At 42.4% G+C, this 18,253-nt stretch overlaps 2 protein-coding genes across 8 annotated transcripts in view; one reads left to right on the forward strand and one right to left on the reverse strand.

The window, feature by feature from the left end:
- Positions 1-885: 885 nt before the first annotated feature.
- The window catches only part of LOC115356678 (clathrin coat assembly protein AP180), a 35,084-nt gene continuing 17,716 nt past the window's right edge, over positions 886-18,253 (reverse strand). Inside the window, exons 16-23 of one of the 7 annotated variants that reach the window (XM_030047910.1) lie at positions 17,436-17,606; positions 16,328-16,423; positions 13,759-13,812; positions 10,772-10,858; positions 9,537-9,568; positions 8,419-8,502; positions 7,507-7,617; positions 5,313-6,876 (exon numbers count right to left, since the gene is read on the reverse strand). In XM_030047910.1, coding sequence (XP_029903770.1) covers positions 7,531-7,617; positions 8,419-8,502; positions 9,537-9,568; positions 10,772-10,858; positions 13,759-13,812; positions 16,328-16,423; positions 17,436-17,606 — 611 coding nt within the window. In that variant the 3' untranslated portion in view covers positions 5,313-6,876; positions 7,507-7,530. Of the gene's footprint in view, positions 908-5,312; positions 6,877-7,506; positions 7,618-8,418; positions 8,503-9,536; positions 9,569-10,661; positions 10,859-13,758; positions 13,813-16,327; positions 16,424-17,435; positions 17,607-18,253 lie in introns of those variants that run through there. The other 6 variants (XM_030047911.1, XM_030047916.1, XM_030047914.1 and 3 more) reach the window with 6 other exon arrangements.
- Positions 1,535-4,392, forward strand: LOC115356679 (serine protease 23-like). Its single transcript, XM_030047917.1, has 2 exons — positions 1,535-1,691; positions 2,736-4,392. The coding sequence occupies exon 2, from the start codon at positions 2,740-2,742 to the stop codon at positions 4,168-4,170; it is 1,431 nt and encodes a 476-aa protein (XP_029903777.1). The 5' UTR covers positions 1,535-1,691; positions 2,736-2,739; the 3' UTR covers positions 4,171-4,392.

The raw sequence follows: 18,253 nt of genomic DNA on the forward strand, positions 1-18,253 counted from the left end.
ATTGCCAAATGTTATGTATTTATCCAAGTATACATCAGTTTATGCAAAAACAGATTATTCTATCCTCCAAACTTTGTGTAGGTTATTCATCTGGGACCATGTAGGGGAGACTGGGGTAAGTTGAGCCAAAGGGTAAGTTGAGCCACCCCCTGCTGCTAGAAAACAGTTAAAAAAAAATGATCATTTGACCAAATATTTAGGAAGAAGGCATCATTTCATGGAGTCTGTGAAGGTAAGAACCACATGGGCAAAGTGGTTAGACATTTATTTCCAAAAAAACATTTTTTACTCTTCAAAGTGAATTTAGTCTATCATCAGTTTCATGAAAATTGTGTTAAGACCAAAACAGATAATTTTAAATTTGTTTTATTCATCAGTTGTGGTATCTATGAGCTACAACATGAGGTCATAAACCTAGCATAAAAGTGCACCATTTTAGCTGTGGGGACTAAAAAAGTCAAAATGGTAGCTCTGGGGTAAGGGGTAGGGATACGGCTCAACTTACCCCATACACGGGGTAAGTTGTGCCACGAGACCACTTTTTTTGGACATGCTATATTATGGAAACAGTTATGTTTACACTCATTCTGTTTGTTTGAAGAGATGCACAACATCCTGAAATATATGCAGATATATTAGTTAGCAACAAAACTATGACTGCCTTGATGTAGTGATCCTAAATATGAAAAATGGCTCATCTTACCCCAGTCTCCCTAATTTTCCTCCATATAGACTTCAAGTGTGATACATGTGCAATACAAGAAAAAAGCAAAATACACCACCATATAAATACAATTAAATCACGGATAAAATACATACAATACAGTATAGCATAATATACCCAAAACATCATTTTTGTAAGCAAATGCCTCACAAAAACTCAGAACATCAGTAGTAATGTGCTTTACTAATAGGTTACCATTCATTTGATAAGAATAGGTGTCAACTTTTCAAATACTGTGTGTGTGTGTGTGTGTGTGTGTGTGTGTGTGTGTGTGTGCTCACGCGTGTGTGTGTTTACTTGCACTCAGCAGCAAGGCAGTCATCAGAATAAACCAGCTGGTTGTTGACTCACAACTCTAAGATTTAATGTCACTGCATTATTTAGGCTACTTTGTGCAACATGTGAGTGTGTGTATATGCGTGCGTGCGTGCGTGCGTGCGTGTGCACTTATGAGGCAGCAGATCAAACATCTGGTGGCATAGCCTAAATATGAACTTACTCGATAAACACAAACCCACAGGCAATATTTTGACAGTCGCCCTCACTATAAACAGCATTACATGTAAATTAAATGATATAAATACATCTCAAAGCACCACTGTGTCCTGCAGCCTACGTAAGAATAATATTTTGGGAATCGGAGAAAAAATGCATTCAACTGGTTTTGCGTTTAAGTTTAAATTCAGTGTCGTCACATGATCAAACACTTCATTCATACTTCTACCCTCCTCGGCTCCGCTGGCTCCCCCCTCTGCCTGTTTGGTCATCATCTCTCTGTGCATCACAGAGAGACTGAGGGTTTTATGAGGATCTTGCGCACAGCTTTCCCTTGCGCTCCTGATTTTGGGAGCCCAGGCAATGATGGGACCAGGTCTGCTGGAAGTTGTTTGGACAGACTGGCTTCTTCATTGAGCAAAACGTGAATATTTCCCGGAGTCGTTCTGCTGTGATTTGTGAATGTTGGCAGGTAGGAATGTTTTATTGGAGCTATTCGATAAGTGGTTTTAGTGTATATTTATGCATGGAGTGACAATATATCAAAACAAAATTATGCTCTAGTTCATAAAAATGCATTTTGATGGTGATCACACATACTGTAAATTCTTAATATTATTTTCCGCTGTGCTGTCTCTTAATAATAGCGCAGGATGCAGACTTTCCAGCTCTTTGCAAGAATTGCTTTTGTGTTTCCTGCTGTACTGCAGAATGTTATAGCCTTACTTGTGTAATTAAATGATACTTAAAGTATTGCATTTAATAATAACAATAAAATTTCAGATTTCCCAGTGCCAAACACCTCAGCTCCGTTTCAAATTCCCAGATTAGGGCCATCACTGACACTTGCCACTTTATTTATCGTTACAACAGTGTACAGGGGATTGAGTTAGTGCGCCCTCCCCTGGCTGTGCGTGCAGCCTGCGGGTTATTAACAGAGTTTGCATGGGTCTCTTAACTTGCCTTAGTGGCATAATGATATATAAATACGTCTGTGTTGTTAAAGCATAAAGAGAGGAATATGATCAATAAAAGAAACAATATAAATATTGAAAAAAAAAAAAAAAACATGCACTTGGTTAAATGATTAAATATAAGTGCATTATGTGGCAGGCAATGTAGGGTAATGCTGTGTTTATATGATGAGCATGTCTTGTGTTTACGTAAATACAATTATGTCAAAAGTTTGTTTATATTGTGATACTTTAACCTCATGCCCTTATACAGCACATATATTAAAATTAGGGAATAGCTAAATGTCAATTAAAATGTATTTTAATCTTTCCTTTGACTTTTCAATACATGTCAGGATTATAAAGCACGGAATAGCTTTGTCATGACTTTGGGAATATTTTGTTCTTTTGTTATTGTATTTGGCACATGTGCATAAGAAACATATTCTTTTTTTATGTTAAAATGGCAGTGGTTACAGAAATGTTCCCCTTTAGATCTCCATGATTTCAATCTTAGGTTCCTCTTTCTATCTTATGGAAGTCTTTCTCTTTCTGTCTCTCAGTGGGATGGGCTCCAAAAGCTTTCTGTGCCTGCTGCTCTGTGTGGCTGCCCTGGCACGTTCTGCTGTCCGCAGTGAGGATAATGACAATGAAGTGTACAGCTGGTCCCGACGGAGCCTCCCGGTGCTACTGGACAGACACACAGAGCTTTTAAACACCCCTCTGTTCAAGGGGCTGGAGGAGGATGAGGAGCGAGGACGAGCAGAGACATTGTGTGGGATTGAGTGTCAGAGTGCGCTACCACCTATGAGCCAACCTGAACAAGAGAGGATTCTGGGATATGAGACGATGTACGCAAACGGCACACGTACACAGACGGAGATCACATTGCAGGGCTTTAACAACACAGCTGCACGTACACCTGCCCGTACATCAGCACACATCCGCAAGAAACGTCAAGTTTACGGCGCAGATGGGCGCTTTGTGATCTCTGACTCGCAGTTCATCACCAACTACCCGTTCTCCAGTGCGGTTCGCCTCTCGACAGGGTGCTCCGGAGTCTTAGTATCCCCAAAACATGTGCTAACAGCAGCCCACTGCGTCCACGATGGGAGGGATTACCTAGGAGGAGTCAGAAAGCTCAAAGTTGGGTTGCTGCAGCTCAAGACTAAAAGGGGAAGAGGAGGAAGGAGGAGAGGAGGACGGCGGAGAGGTGGGAGGAGAGGAGAGGGGGAGACAGGTGAGGAGAAAACACGGGAGCAGGTAGTAGAGGAGGGTGAGGAGCAGAATAGAATAGATGGAGATGTGGCAGGAGAAAGAAAGGGAGGGAAAGGTAGAAGGCAGAGAGGAAGGAAAGGAGGCGAGGAGGGAACAGCTGATCAGGGAAACATAGATGAAACAGAGAGGGGAGGAACACAAAGTCTCAACCGCATACGACGCAGCGCTGAAGCCAAAAAGCAGCCTGTTTTCCGTTGGTCGCGGGTTAAACAAATGCACATCCCTAAAGGCTGGATCCACACCGACAGCTCAGCCAACTCTGTGTCCCCTGACTATGATTACGCCCTTCTGGTGCTCAAGCGGCCCGTCAAACAGAAGCACATGGAGCTTGGAGTCGCACCTTCTCCAAAGTCTCTGGCAAGGATTCACTTCTCAAGCTACGATGCTGACAAAAGCCTGCTGGACGGGAGCGGAGACGAAAAAGTGGTTTACCGTTTTTGCTCGGTGACAGAGGAGTCGAACGACCTCATGTACCAGCACTGTGACGCCCAGCGCGGCGCCACTGGTGCAGGCGTCTACATCCGTCTCAGACAGGAACTAGGGGGCAGGAAAGGGAAGTGGCAGAGGAGGGTGATTGGCGTATTCTCAGGGCATCAGTGGGTGGAGTTGGAGGAAGGCAAGGAGGTGGACTTTAATGTTGCAGTGAGGATCACACCACCCAAATATGCTCAAATCTGCCACTGGATCCATGGAGATCCCAGCCTCTGTAGAGAGGTTTGAGACTGGGAAGCAGTGGATCTACAGGAGCTCTGCGAAAGATCCGGGCTTCGATTCAAAATGTATCATAGATCAGAAGTGCTGATCTGAAACCAGCTTACCTCTTCAATTATAGAAAGACCTGTGATTCAAGATTGATACACTAATGTTACGGTTTATGAATCTTGGGCCTATCTCAGCTCATGCAATAATCCTTATAGTAAGTCAAAGAAGACACAAGTTGTAAAGAGCTGTAGCGTCTTGATATAAGTTACTCTGCTCAGTGAATGACTCAAATACATGCTGAACTTGAGTATGACGTTGAGGGTAAATGTGATGTTTAATTGTAAACAATAAAAAATTGCTAGCAAACAGTACTTCACATGATATCTTAAAGGAATACTCCAACGTTTTGGGCAAAGTATCCTTTTTCTGACTTACCCAGACCGAGACAAGATGTTGGATACTGTTTTCACCTCTGCACGTCCAGTGGTTCAGTTCCTATGGGTAACATTTTGAGTTAGCTTAGCATAAAGACTTGAAGTCTATAGGAGTCATTAGCATAGCTCCATCAAAGTGAAAAATAAACATTACAGCAACACTGAAACTGAAGAGTATTTTGCCCAAAACATTGGAATATTCCTTTACTTTGGCTCAACTTAAGTACTTGAATCCAGTTTCATCACATTAAGAGAAATTCATTTTCACACCAGGGGAGGATTGTCTGACTATTGAAACACCCAGCAAATTATATCATTTCTGAAATTGTAATTATCTTGAGTGGAAGACACAAAGCATAATTTTGTCTCATTTCAATTTTGCGCTTGGTGTTAAAAAGCTTGCTTTGTTTAGCAGCTGAACTGGTGCACAAAAGTGGACCTGGTGCTTGCCTGTTGAACTCGTTGTATGGATGTCATTTGTCCGTTGTTTTTTCTATGTCTCAGTATTTTCTGAAGCTTTTAGAGAGTCAGTAATAGAGTACATTGCAATTTTTGTATATACTGATTATTAATCCTTGATAGATTTTGTGACACAAACTGATTTTCTTGTGAAAAGAAACATGACGATTTGTTTTTCAATGGGTTACTCTAGCAAAAAAAAAAAAAAAAAAAAAATCTCAATGGGCTGACAAAGTCATAAGACAGATAAGTGATGAGTCGCATAGGTAGTTTGGATCAGTGTATTTGTATTTTATTGCATCTCATTTGGACTCACATGCAGGTGGGGTGAGGGAGGAAGGGGGCGGACGATGCCATCCATGAAACCCAAAAACAACACAGCCTTCATATGAATACTTAGCAAACATTACTTATCCACATTCTTTTTTTGTGTTATGTGTCTTAGTCATCTTTATTTTCTTTCAACACTTTGTAATGCCACAATGGATTAAGATACAGTCACTTTGGAAATAAACAACACACAGAACATCCAGCGTATATTGGAGTGCTTTACAGTGAGAGAGTCCCCGAGACCTCCATGACTGCTTCACAACGGCCTTAGGACTGAGGTCACATTCCAGTTTCATCCACCAATTTCTCCTTGTCTCTGTCATTTCCACAACTAGGATTACAAGCTGAACATTCACACATTGTTAAATGTCTATCTCGTGTGGAGAGAGAGAGAGAGAGAGAGAGACAAGGGAAGGAGCTCTTTGAGAGTATTGGAATGCATCCCAGAGCGACCTCATGTTGCATGCTATGATGCAGTTCCACTCCACACCAGCAGAGAGAGCAGCAGTAAACACTCGGGGCTAGGTTTCCATTCAATACTGCCTCTGAATACAGGTTGAGAGATATGTACAAAAGAGGCGGGACCTTTTTGAATTTGCATTTTTTTTTTTCAACCATATTCGTTGACATAACTAAAAATATATGATACATTTTTCTCTCAAAATAAAGATTAAAGAAAATATGTATAATCTATCATCAAAATATTCTAAAATGCATATGTCAGTTTGAACACAGTCCACAAATTTTTGCATGTATCACACAGTCCCTAAAAAAAGAAGAAGATATAAATTAAAACTGAACTAAACACAAAGTGGAAGGTACCGTTCTATTTGTTCTGTGATTAACCCAGATTTGTGGTGCAAGTTGGAGGCAAAGTTACTCTTTGATGCAGAACTGTTCTCAAAAAAGTTGAAGTAGATGGGCGGGAGGAGGACAGATGGATGGATGGTCAAGCGGGTAGAAATACAACCAAGTTTTTTAATGACATAAACATAGCTCAGCATTAGTTTGGACAGCAGGGATAGAAGGGTGGGTGGGGATTGGCCAGTGAGGTTTACACACACCGAACACAGTCCACATTTAACAACACAGTCCTCGTCTGGGAAATGCGCAAAGAAACCAACATATATCCACCATTCCAAGTCAGCTGATATGCGGAAATCCAGAACGAATCTAAATACACATTAATTTTTTTTTTTTTTTAAAGTTCATTTTTTCTTGTAGTCTATTAAGTAAAGGTTAACACTGAAGTACACACACACTCACACACACATAAACGGAACTTTTGTTTTCTGTTTCTAGGGTTCACATTCACAGTTGTGCTACAACATTAGATAGGGAGGGCGAGGTTTCGAGGGCTGCGGTTCGGTAGGAGGAGGTCAGAGGGCAAAGATCGCAGAGTCGATGGCTGATTGGCTGAGGGGCTCAGGCGTGACTGAGGGGAGGCAGGAGGGGAGTGCACACATCCATATCCACAGAGCTCCAGACACAACAACCACTTCTGCAGGAATGGAGAGAGAGAGAGAGAAAGAGAGAGAGAGAGAGAGAGAGAGAGAGAGTGATGGAGGGAGACAAAACTTCTTTAAGAGAATTCACAAAAAAGCATAGAGCTCAAGTCCTGTGTACCAAGATAGACAGAAAAAGTGACTTAAAGTGAAACAAATGCTCTGTCTCAAGTGCAAAGGAACACTTCATACGTCCTTGCCAGCAACTACAAACTCCATAATAAAGTTCCTTGTTTGGCTGTTTGAGACATGAAAATGTCTGATGTGTTATTTTTCACAAACATAACCTCCTCAGCTCTGCAGGTCCTACCACTGGATTCCTCATTACAAATGCACGCTGTTCAAAGGTCTTCCATCCACCAATAATTTTAAATAGAAGTTGGTGAAATTTAGTTTCTCCTCTACCTCTTGGTTGACACTGCCAGGCCTTGCAGGATTTAATACTTGCGAGGAGCCACTGTGTGTTTGAAAATCAGCCTAAGGAAGGTACGATGTCCTGCTTGAATGAGGCAGTGCTGCAATCTAAAGAATGTACTTGCTATCTAGAAAAAAAAAAAAAAAAAAAAAACACCCAAATCAGAAGCTTCCTTGTGTTTGAGACAGAGCCAAAGAGACAGCAGACCCACCTTGGGGCTTACAGGTCAGCCAGTCTACATGAAGTCCTTAATGTTGAGGTCATCCAGAGCGTTCCTCGGAGGTGGGGGCTTCCTGGGGCTCTGACCCATCCCCGGAGACATCTGCACACACATCTACTTTTAGCACTCAAACGCCTTTTGTGAATATATGATTATGCATGTGTGTGTGTGTGTGTGTGTGTGTGTGTGTGTAGCCTCGGTACACATAGTTTCTGGGAATTTACTGGGATAACCTTTCAAGCACTGCTAGTGATTTTCAGTCTTCACAGATGCAGCTGCATTCAGGAACATTTCCATCTTGTGTCTTATTTACATATGCCATAGCAATGAAATGATGGGGTAAGGGACTTAAGACTTGGCTGTTCTGCCTCATTATGCAGTGCTCACATAGAATTGCTGATATTTTCTTGTACACTGTAGCATCACTAACTGCTCTACACAACTGCCTTCATCAGTTTCATCCTGTGAACAGACTGAGAGGAGCTCCCTTATTTCTGAATCTGTCCAGTTTCCAGCCCTTCTTGAAAAAAAAAAAGGAAAACTTCTACTGCAGTTCTCAAATCACCTGCAATTAAGACAACTGCAAACAAAATTGTGGATTCAAATATATCAGTAGAGTCTTGTGATTGGTCCACTCACTCCACATGAGAAAGTGTCTTTCATCAGACAGATGTAACCCTTTATGTGCCCATCCCTGCAATGTCATTGCCTTTACCGGCATTTTCCCTGAAATGTTACCAGCTCTTGAGGTGGGAAATTGGCGGAACAGATTTCCCTGAATATTGATCCCTGGCTCCATTCACACATAAACTCATGCAGGAAGTGTTCCTGCACATTTCAAGGAAAGCACATGCATGAAAGAGGCTTATGTCTGTCTGTATTTGTGTTAGTCTTTCATTTTACCTGGGCTCCCGGGGTCGCTCCCGCTGCAGGGAAGCCTGGCCTCACCATGGGCATCATTGGAGCTCCAGCCCCCGGTGCCCCAGGCTTTCAGAGACAAACAGAGGAAAAGAAGGACAGTAAGACTCAGTCTTGGGAAACTGAAGTGTGCGTGGGCCACCTAATGGGGTAAGTGGCTATGTTCAGTGTTCCTAATGTCCCTGGACCAGTGGTCTGAGACGGATGGTCTTACCATGCTGAAGCTGGGGTAAGACCCCATAAAAGGAGGGGGCCCCATGGGAACAGTCTAAAGGTGTGGAGGGGGAGGGAGAGGAGTTGGGATGTTACTACACTACATTTAACACAGGCACAGGCACAGCAACGGAACACACACACACACACACAAACACATGACAACGGCCACAAAGAAAACTATAAATGATGCACAGATAAAAAAGACAAACTGCTGTATGAGTCCTGGACATCTGGACAAGACACAAAACAAGCAACAAAACAACCACAGCACAGCACAAGCCCTGACTTAACCTGTGAATTCAGCTATTCTTTATTTGCCCATGCACAAGCATTTACAGAACAGAAGGTAAGCTTGTCACTGGCCTGCTTGAGATGGGAGTATCAGAGGTGCTCTGTATGGAGCCCCATATAACTTACAACTCAAAATAACGTATGTATCCTTAAGAATCAATTGTGCAAATGAGGGAGGTGAGTTTTAGTATCAAGCAGTTTGCATAGGCTGAAAGTTTTGTGCGAAGAGAAGGGAAGAAGTTGTTTCCAAGCAACAGCTTCTTAATTTAGCACTAACTTTTGCCACTTCATCACTCTCCAGAAGGTATTCTAGAAAAAAAGTCTTCTGAACACTGTCTTTTCTTGAACATTTTCTTTTGCCTCAGATTGTAAACAAGTCAAAGGCAGGAGTTGTATGAAATGTGCCATTTTAATAACGTCGATCAACAACTCTCAGCTTCCCAGCTCTATGATTGGACCTGGACCCTGGAGAGCCAGATGAGGGCAATGGTTGTGATTGGCTCCATGCCCTGCCTGTCACTGCCATGCGGCTCCACTCCATGCTATAAGACACAGACAACATTTACCATGGGTGCACCCCAACTTGGGGGAGCTACCTGAGGAGCCGCTGGGGTTCCCATCGTAAGATCTGTGTACAAGATAGATGGAGAGACAGCGAGAAAATTTCAGTTTTCCTTTAGTTTAACACACACTGTTGTCACGTTACACCCCTGATTTCCCCTTAAATTTCCCATCAAGTACATACCAAATTACATTTTTTTCCGCACATGCAACAATGTCACATCAACATCCTGTATCAACTTGTCACAAGCTCATCTTGAGAAAAAAATCCCTATTATTCCCTGTTTTTATAGCTTCATTATTGATAAAATTAATAAAAATAAAAATAAAAATAAAAATAAAAATTTTCCTGTTATTAGGAAACTCATCATCTTTATCTTTGTCATCTTGGGATCTCAACAGGAATATACACTACTCACAAAAAGTTAGGGATATTCGGCTTTCGGGTGAAATTTCAGGATGAACCTAAAATGCATTCTAACCTTTACAGGTGAACTTAATGTGACCTTCTGTAAACTTTTGAATCCACATGTCCAACTGTTCAATGTTTCAGTACTTTTTGCACAAGTTGCTGTTCTCTAACAAGGAGTTTAACGGCAAAATTCACATCAGGTGTTTGATGCTCCAGCTCATCGAGGTCGTATCATTAGGGAATGGCTGCTGGAGACTGGGGTACCTCAAATGGAGTGGCCTGCACTTTCTCAGACCTGAATCCCATAGAAAACCTATGGGATCAGCTGAGTCGCCGTGTAGAGGCTCGGAGCTCTGTACCCCAGAACCTCAATGTCCTGAGGGCCGCCCTTCCAGAAGAGTGGGATGCCATGCCTCAGCAGACAATAAGTCGACTTGTGAACAGCATGAGACGTCGTTGTCAAGCTGTAATTGATGCTCAAGGGCACATGACAAGTTATTGACACTGACATTTTTTGTTGTGGTATATCCACCACTGTTGTTGGCTTTTGTTTCAAGAAATTGTTTGAGATGAGGAAATCACCAGTGTATGCTTCTACTTAAATGCCCTACTTTCATGATATATTATCACTGTAGCGTGAACTTTTTATATTTTCCATAAATTTCACCCAAAAGCCAAATATCCCTAACTTTTTGTGAGTAGTGTATATAATTCTATGGATATGAGCAAAGCTTGGCTATACAACAACATGCGGTAAAACTTTGGTCAGTCTCACTATCGGAGTGATTAAAGGTAAATTAAACCAGGATCGATATCAGCTCAGTCCCTGGAGGTAAACTGATCTGAGTGACGACTTACTACCAGCCATGTTAGCCATGGTGGCGTCGAGGTCTCCGGCCTGGGGGGCGGCAGCGGGTTTCATGACATCCCCTAATCCATCAAACACTAGAGGAGGGCGAGGGGAAGGAGCAGAGAGGGCGAAGAGGGCAGAGAGAGAAAGAGAAAGACAGGGACGTTAGCATCCTCCAACACTCACTCTCACCACAGCTGAGGAGCAGGCCTCCGTACTACTGTGGATTGCCATGACAACCAACAGATGTCTCCATGACAACAGAGACCAGAGGAGATCACAGGAATGTAAGCTAGAGAGGGTGGTAATATAATAAATAGAATTTGGAAACATAAATGTAGTGTTAAGCCAATTATAATAAAAGGGAGGGGTATTAATTAAAGTATTCATTTCCATATATTCAAATCACAAACACTTTTCTTTTCCACTGTCTGTAATAAGAGTCTGTGTAACATGACAGTAATTTCACACCAGTATAGTTAGCTTTGTCTGCAACAGGAGACATCTGTCAGGTCAGCTACAGCCTACTACTAATTTGCAATCTGGGGAATAAGAACTACTCCAATCTATATGTATATGAGGAATACAAACTTGAATTTTTTTCTGCATGACATCTATAATATTCTCTACAAAAATAGCCTACCATCAAACCATGTGGCATGTCAATAATATATTTCTCAGTGCTAAAAAAAAATGATTGTGAATTTATTTTAGCGTTGCTATATGACTGCTGCACAAATTGTGATGAGGGAAAAAAAAGCACTGCAGCTCAGATGAGGCTAAGCTAATTGCTAAAGAAGCATTAAATTATAGTGCTATTTCATGCACGCTTCCTAAACCATCAGGCATCTGGTGGAGGGGACAGTGCAGCTGAGCTTGCACCACTGCAATGCAGCAGTGCACTGTGGGAAATTAGCGTGTTAAAGAGCCAGGAAACTCACCCAATCAAATGGCACGAAGCAAGCAATGAGCCAGCCCAAGAGCCAGATGGAGCGAGAGAGAGAGAGGGAGTGAGAGAGAGAGAAAGAGAGAGAGAGAGCAAGAGAGAGAGAGAGAGGGGAAGGTAAAATGCACAGGATGCCAGAAAGAGAGGAAAAATGCAGTGGGGTTATAAAGGAGTGGGTGAAATGAAACCATTAGAGGGCATTATGAGAATAAAAGAAATACAAAAACAGAGACGGAGGGAGGAGAGAGAGTTAAGCCCCAAAGCAGTAGTATTTGCAGACCATCAGTTATATAACGTGAAGACCAACGGCAGGCGAGATGACCAGGGAACACAGGTGAGCCGGTTGCCATGACAACAGTCACTATGGTTACCAAGTTGTGCGAGTGAAGAAAGGCGTGAAACAGCAGAGGAATTCCCACAAGACTTATAACCACGGCAACAAGATGCATGTGTGGAGATCCGGAGCTGACGCAAACATGACCATATATGGAGAGAGTTAGAGTCCAGTGGACTGCGGAGCGGACCAGACGCCGTTCACCGGCATGTGACAGGCACACAGAAACGGGCTACGGTCACACAAAAACTGCACACACAACACGGTCGGTTAACAAAGAATGTGCACTCTGTATCTGGTGTGTGAATGAATGAATGAATGAAGTATAAAACAGCCAACATGAAAGCTTTTTTATTCTCCATATTCATATTTAGTAGAACGGAAACACTTCATTTTAGTGGGCCATGAATTCCATAGTAAGTTGGTAATAATTGAAATCTCTTTGAAATTACTTGCAAATTACATCAACATTTACCTCAAAACCGAAACTTTTACTGTGTCACCAAACTCATTCTGAATATTACAAATGTTCGAGATGCTGGAAAGCGAATTATGATTTTTATTCAATGGTTTTCCTGCAGAACTCCAGTAAAACTAAACTGCACAGAAATGAAGTCACATTCAAGCCGCACATGTAAAGGCAGTCTCAAGATTTCATGATATTCCACAATTTCTATGACCAGAGGCAGCCCTTGTTTCATTGCTATGATCTAATGGTTTGGTTCATCTAGAATGAATTTGGTGAGAGAGTAAAAGTAAAAATTTCAATTTTGCATCCATTTTGAGGTCAATGTTGGGGGTAATTTTAAAGAAATTTCAAATACGTTACATATTACTTGTGAATTATCACCTACTTAACGTGAAATTTGCAGCCCACTAAAATGAGGTGTTAGCAACAGAAAATTAATAGATTATAATGTTGATGATCAATTAATAAATTTAGTCATTTATCGAGTAAAAATGTCAAACATTTGCTGGTTGAAGCCTGACAAATGCTAATGATCACTTGCTTTTTGCGGTTTCTCATCGTTACGAAATGCAAACAAACGACTTCTGAATCATCTTTATGCAGGTGCGTAGGAACTTAAACAGAGTAAATGTAGAAAGCAGGTTATCCTCAACACTGGTGTAAATTGCAAAACCTCCTGATTTTTCATTCACAAAAAACTGCAACTGCAACAATGACATGTTGTCATATGTTAGTTCATGACTGTTTGATTGGTTGTGCTGTGATTTATATATTATGTCAATCTTAGATCATTTGTGCCTGACAAAAGTGTCTGGCTGATGTATAAAATTACGAACTTTTGCAAGTTAGAGCCTGTTGTTCAGACTAAGGAACCAACTTGAAGACGTTGCTTTAGATATGATAGGGATCATCAACGATGAAAAATATTCACTGGTTACTGCCCTATAATTACCAGTAACAGATTTTATTGCCAAAAAACAACCATGTTGCTTGGCAAACCACAGGTGTGAGTAATCAAATGGATGATGTTAATTACGTGCTTTGAGCAAAGCACCCAAATAGTAGGAACCACATAAGGCATGACGTGATTTCCTCTGAACATTGCAGTTTAATAATTGCAGTACAATGTGTTTCAGTGCAATGGAAGTCTCTCTGTGTTTCTGGAATGTCCACAATATGTTGGTGTGCCTTCCATTGCTGGTGTGCTCTGCATGCACAGAGTGGCTGCTTGTTTCCGTTTGCTTACCTGACATCAGTTCGGCTCCAGGGGCAGCGGACGGGGCTTCTCCTCCAGCGGACTCTGGCAGGTGAGACCAAAACATACCAGACCATTTCCATCGCAGCATGAGGGCAAAGAAGGGGTAAAAGTCAGCCTTCAGCTCCACACTGAGAATGCCAAACAAACAGTGTAGTGTTAAAGGAATGCATGAAAATATCACAGTATCACACATGCATTGACTTAACCTGGAAAACACGGTGTTTAGCTTTTTGAACACACTCGTACATAGTCACACAACAGCACCCACACACTCAAACAGCAGTCAGAGTAGCTTATGTACGTGCATGTGTACATACAGTATATAAATACACATGCACCCATATAATACATAAAAAAACATTCATGTTCTATTTTGTTGTCTTTTTAGACACATACCAGCTAGTGTCTTTATCCTAATCAAGACATCTAAGACTCAAATAATCTAATAAAATCAAACGTCTCCAGGTCTTTGATAAATGGCTTGTGCTTACATCCTAAAGTTCATGAGCAATGAGACTCATACCCATGAAACATAACTCTTACCCACTACCAACCAAGATGAGCCTAAACTGACCAAAAAGCGGAAAAAAAGAAAGAAAGAAAAAAAAAAACATGCAGTGCCCATTCTTGCAAATCAATCAATGATACAAGATATTGCAGCTGATGCCTAGAGGTACAACCCAGCAGTCATGACCATTATGAAGCCTTGATGACTTGAATGACAGTCATCAAAAACATGAACTGATCGATTTAATCTCCTTCGCAGATTCTGCTCCTCTTCTTTGAAGAAACGAGCGAGGGTGGTGAGTTACCCACCACCAAACAGGTTCATGATGGCTCCAGTGTCCAGTTTGGGTGGGGGTGCGGAGGAGAGGACTGGGGCGGGGGAGGAGAACACATCCGCTGGGGAGGGCAAGGTGGAGATGGCATTTAGAGTACAAACAAACACGTGGCTGTTAATGTTGTTTTGTTATCAGTGCACATTTGACAACTGCAAAACATGCTGGAACGGGAGAGATGTCAGCGTGCTTCAGTAAATGTTTCAGAGAAAGTGGAGGAGGAGCCAGAGCATAGCTGAATAACCTGTGGCCGACCCGTAAGAGCATCAATCTCAATTATTTTTTTTCCTTCGCTGATCAAGGCCAGGGACCAAGCTGACAGAAAAACAAGAGAGGAAGGGATGTGAGAGATGAGAGGAAGAAGGAGGACAGGAGGGGTGGGACTGGGTACCTGCTGCAAACAAGTCAGCGCTGGGAGCGGGGTCTGCTTTGGTGATGTTCGCATCTGGCATGGAATCAAAGAGATCTACAAACAACGTGCGCATGCGGAGACACAGGGCATTAAAATGCTCAAACACTTTTTAAATGATGATGAAAGCTGATTCTGTTCAAAGTCACATCTGGAGAATGGAAGGCAACGCGGGGAGAAGTGAACAGGGAGCAGCCAGGCTGTGATGAGAGAGAGCCATCAATATGTGCACATTAGCTTGATGAAGGAAGAGAGATAAGAGAAAACAGGGAGGGGAAGAGAGATGGGAGACGAGAGGAGGGGAGAGGAGGAAATTTAAGATCAAACCACACACGTCTTTTAACATTTACCACCAAAAAGATCTGTCGAAGGGTTGGAAGCGTTGGGTGTCAGGGGTGCTGATATGGTCGCGGTGGTGGTGATGGTGTTGGATGTGGAGGTGAAGAGCGGGGAGGGGGAAGGGGACACCGCGGAGCTAAAGCAGGCGTCCAGCGCACCTCCAGGGCTACTCTCCTCTGGCATCATGGCGAACAGATCTAGCCCAGAGGACGCCACGTTGGAGCTACTGTCCGAGGGTGCAAAGGGATCTTTGGGGGACGGGAGAGGCATGGAGGGGATGCAACACGTGGAGAGGAAGGACAACGTTAGACTTAATGGAACCAGGAAAAGATGATGATGAAAATAGTGCTGTGATTATGAAAGCTGAAGAGGAAGGAAGGAAGGAATGAAGTAAATGGGAATATTAGTAGGAGACAGAAGATGCAGAGCTCCACTCCACACATTGCAGTTTTCTATGAACAGTCCAGACCACATTATTAGTGCACACGCAGCAAATGTGCATCAATATGTCAGCGAGAAAAAAATAATATCTCCTATGGAAAAAAATGAATGGGACCCGACAGAGCACCTCAACAGTATAATCGTCCAAAACAAACCTTCAGACTGCAGCTTAAACCACCACAACCGCCGCGGGCAACCATCCTTATGACAAGAAATGTAACAAGTGTAATTTCTTGTGACACCCTAAGATAACAACTGACAAGGAAAAACATTATCATCAGTCTCCATGGCAACAAAAATAGCACCATCCAGAGACCAGCAGCAACAACTACGCCCCCTACAAGCCTACTGTCCCTGATAATATCATCCATACACTCAAAAACATACGTACCCGCACACATGCACAAAGAGCTTATAGGCGATGTTCTTCGCCATTACAGGTAATACTCATTCAAACACGCACACGCACACACACACACATACACACACATACACACACACACACACCAACAGACTTTCAGTGACCCACCAGCTCCAGAGTTGGCGGCTGGGGTGGGTGTGGTGGCAGCCCCAGCATCAGCTGCTGCAGAGGCCTCAGTGGCAGGAGCAGGTGTTGCAAACGCATCTGAGGTTCACGCAAAACCCCGGCATTAAATAGCCAGAGGACAGACAGACACACACACAGAGAGGGAGAGAGAGAGAGAGAGAGAGAGAGAGAGAGAGACGAACGGATGAAGAAAAAAGTGTGAAAAAAGAGTGTGATCGAGAGGAAAAGAGAGTCAAGAGTCAAGAAAGATGATGAGGAAAAGAGAAAATGAAGATCAGCATACAGCATTTGAATAGAAAATGGAACGATTGACTTTAACTGCATACATTCAGTTATTCAGCTGATGCAGAAAGTACTGCAGAAAATTGGAAATTACTGTCATTTGTCTTGAGTACCCTTTGGAAAAAAATACAACACTGATTTATGACATGAAAGACTGACAGGTGATCAGACAAATGGGAACACAGACAGGAGGCACAGCGGCAAGGTTTTATCTACAAAGGCCAGGGTATGTCTAAAAATTCAACTACAAAGCAGAGACTACAGGTGTTGCAGCTGTTGTTTGTAGCTGTAGCAATGTGACAGGGTTTGATAGAATTGCTTTTCACTGAGGTCAAAGAAAAGCATGTTTGCCTATCAAACAAGACGCACGTGAAAATGTCTGCGGCAATGTGTTTATGTGCAAGCTGGGGGTGAGTGTGTGGGCTGTACATAATTACAAAATGTTTGTGGGCATGAAACTGTATGTGTGTGTGTCTATGTGAGAGTCTTTCTTTATATCATCAGCATCCTGCAAGGGTTTTTTTTTTTTTTTTTAGATAACTGACAGCTGAAAATGAAGAAATAGGCATCATTATCAAAAGAAAAAACAGCTTCTTCTACTTGACTGCAGAAAATGTAAATATTTTTATGATGAAACAACTTTGCTTGCAGGATACAGACGACACATGTCATTATCAGCAGGACTGTGTCTAAATATGCGTGTGTGAACATGCAATGCTTTCTTGTGCTGTCGTATCGTGTGATGGGTTTTAGGGTTGAGCTTTCCGGAGTAATTCTTTCGTAGAGAATTCTCTGGAAGCCCACTGACCTCCCAACAGATCCATATTGGCGGCGCCAGGGGAGGTGGCGGCTGCTGTGCTAGTGGGAGGGGCTAGAGAGACTCCAGGTTCTGCCGCTGCAGGAGTGGGCGGTGCTGCTGCAGGGGAGGGGGCGGGCTCTGCCGTGAGGGTGGGTTCAGATAGCAAGGAATCGCCCATTTCTGCGAGTACCAGTGGGGCATTCGAAATCCCCAAATTAAGGTACCAAAGTAAACCCCAAAAGAGTTACCAAAATAATTAAGTCACCATTATAAACAAATCAACGCAGGAAAGCAAGCCAAAACAGTTCAAATTCAAATTAAACCCAATTAAAATAATTTGGAATTGATTGACCAACAATAGATAAATAAATACGTAAGAATATTAAAATTAATTAATATAAAATGAAAAAAAAGGTAAATTCAAATTTGAATCAAATCACAATAGCAAAGGTACCCAATGTCATCCATTAGTAACCAACAAATAAAAATAAAAATAAAAATAGAAAACAATTGTCAACCAAAACAGCCCCCATAATAAACCAAAAAACAAACAACGGAGTATGTGGAGGGAGGGGAGAGAGAAAGCAGAGAGAAACAAAGAGAGACTACTCAGACTAAGACCAGAGAGAACAGCACTATGAGACAAACAGGGAGGCGACCAAGTGGCTTTGGTGCATTATAGTGTTACTGAAGGACTAACACACTGATACTGACTCCAAGTCACCTCGATTTCAGTTCAAGCTGGATCTCACAGGAAAGGTGTCTTGGGGGGAAAAGCCAGTGGCACTGTGAGTCACTCTGACATCCAGCTCCTGAACTGCAATCAA

The sequence above is a fragment of the Myripristis murdjan genome, chromosome 24, assembly GCF_902150065.1.
Source record: "Myripristis murdjan chromosome 24, fMyrMur1.1, whole genome shotgun sequence".
NCBI lineage: Eukaryota > Metazoa > Chordata > Actinopteri > Holocentriformes > Holocentridae > Myripristis > Myripristis murdjan.

Bases quoted from the DNA above. Each gene is read 5' to 3' on its own strand.
- LOC115356679 (XM_030047917.1), top strand. From the start codon at position 2,740: ATGGGCTCCAAAAGCTTTCTGTGCCTGCTGCTCTGTGTGGCTGCCCTG.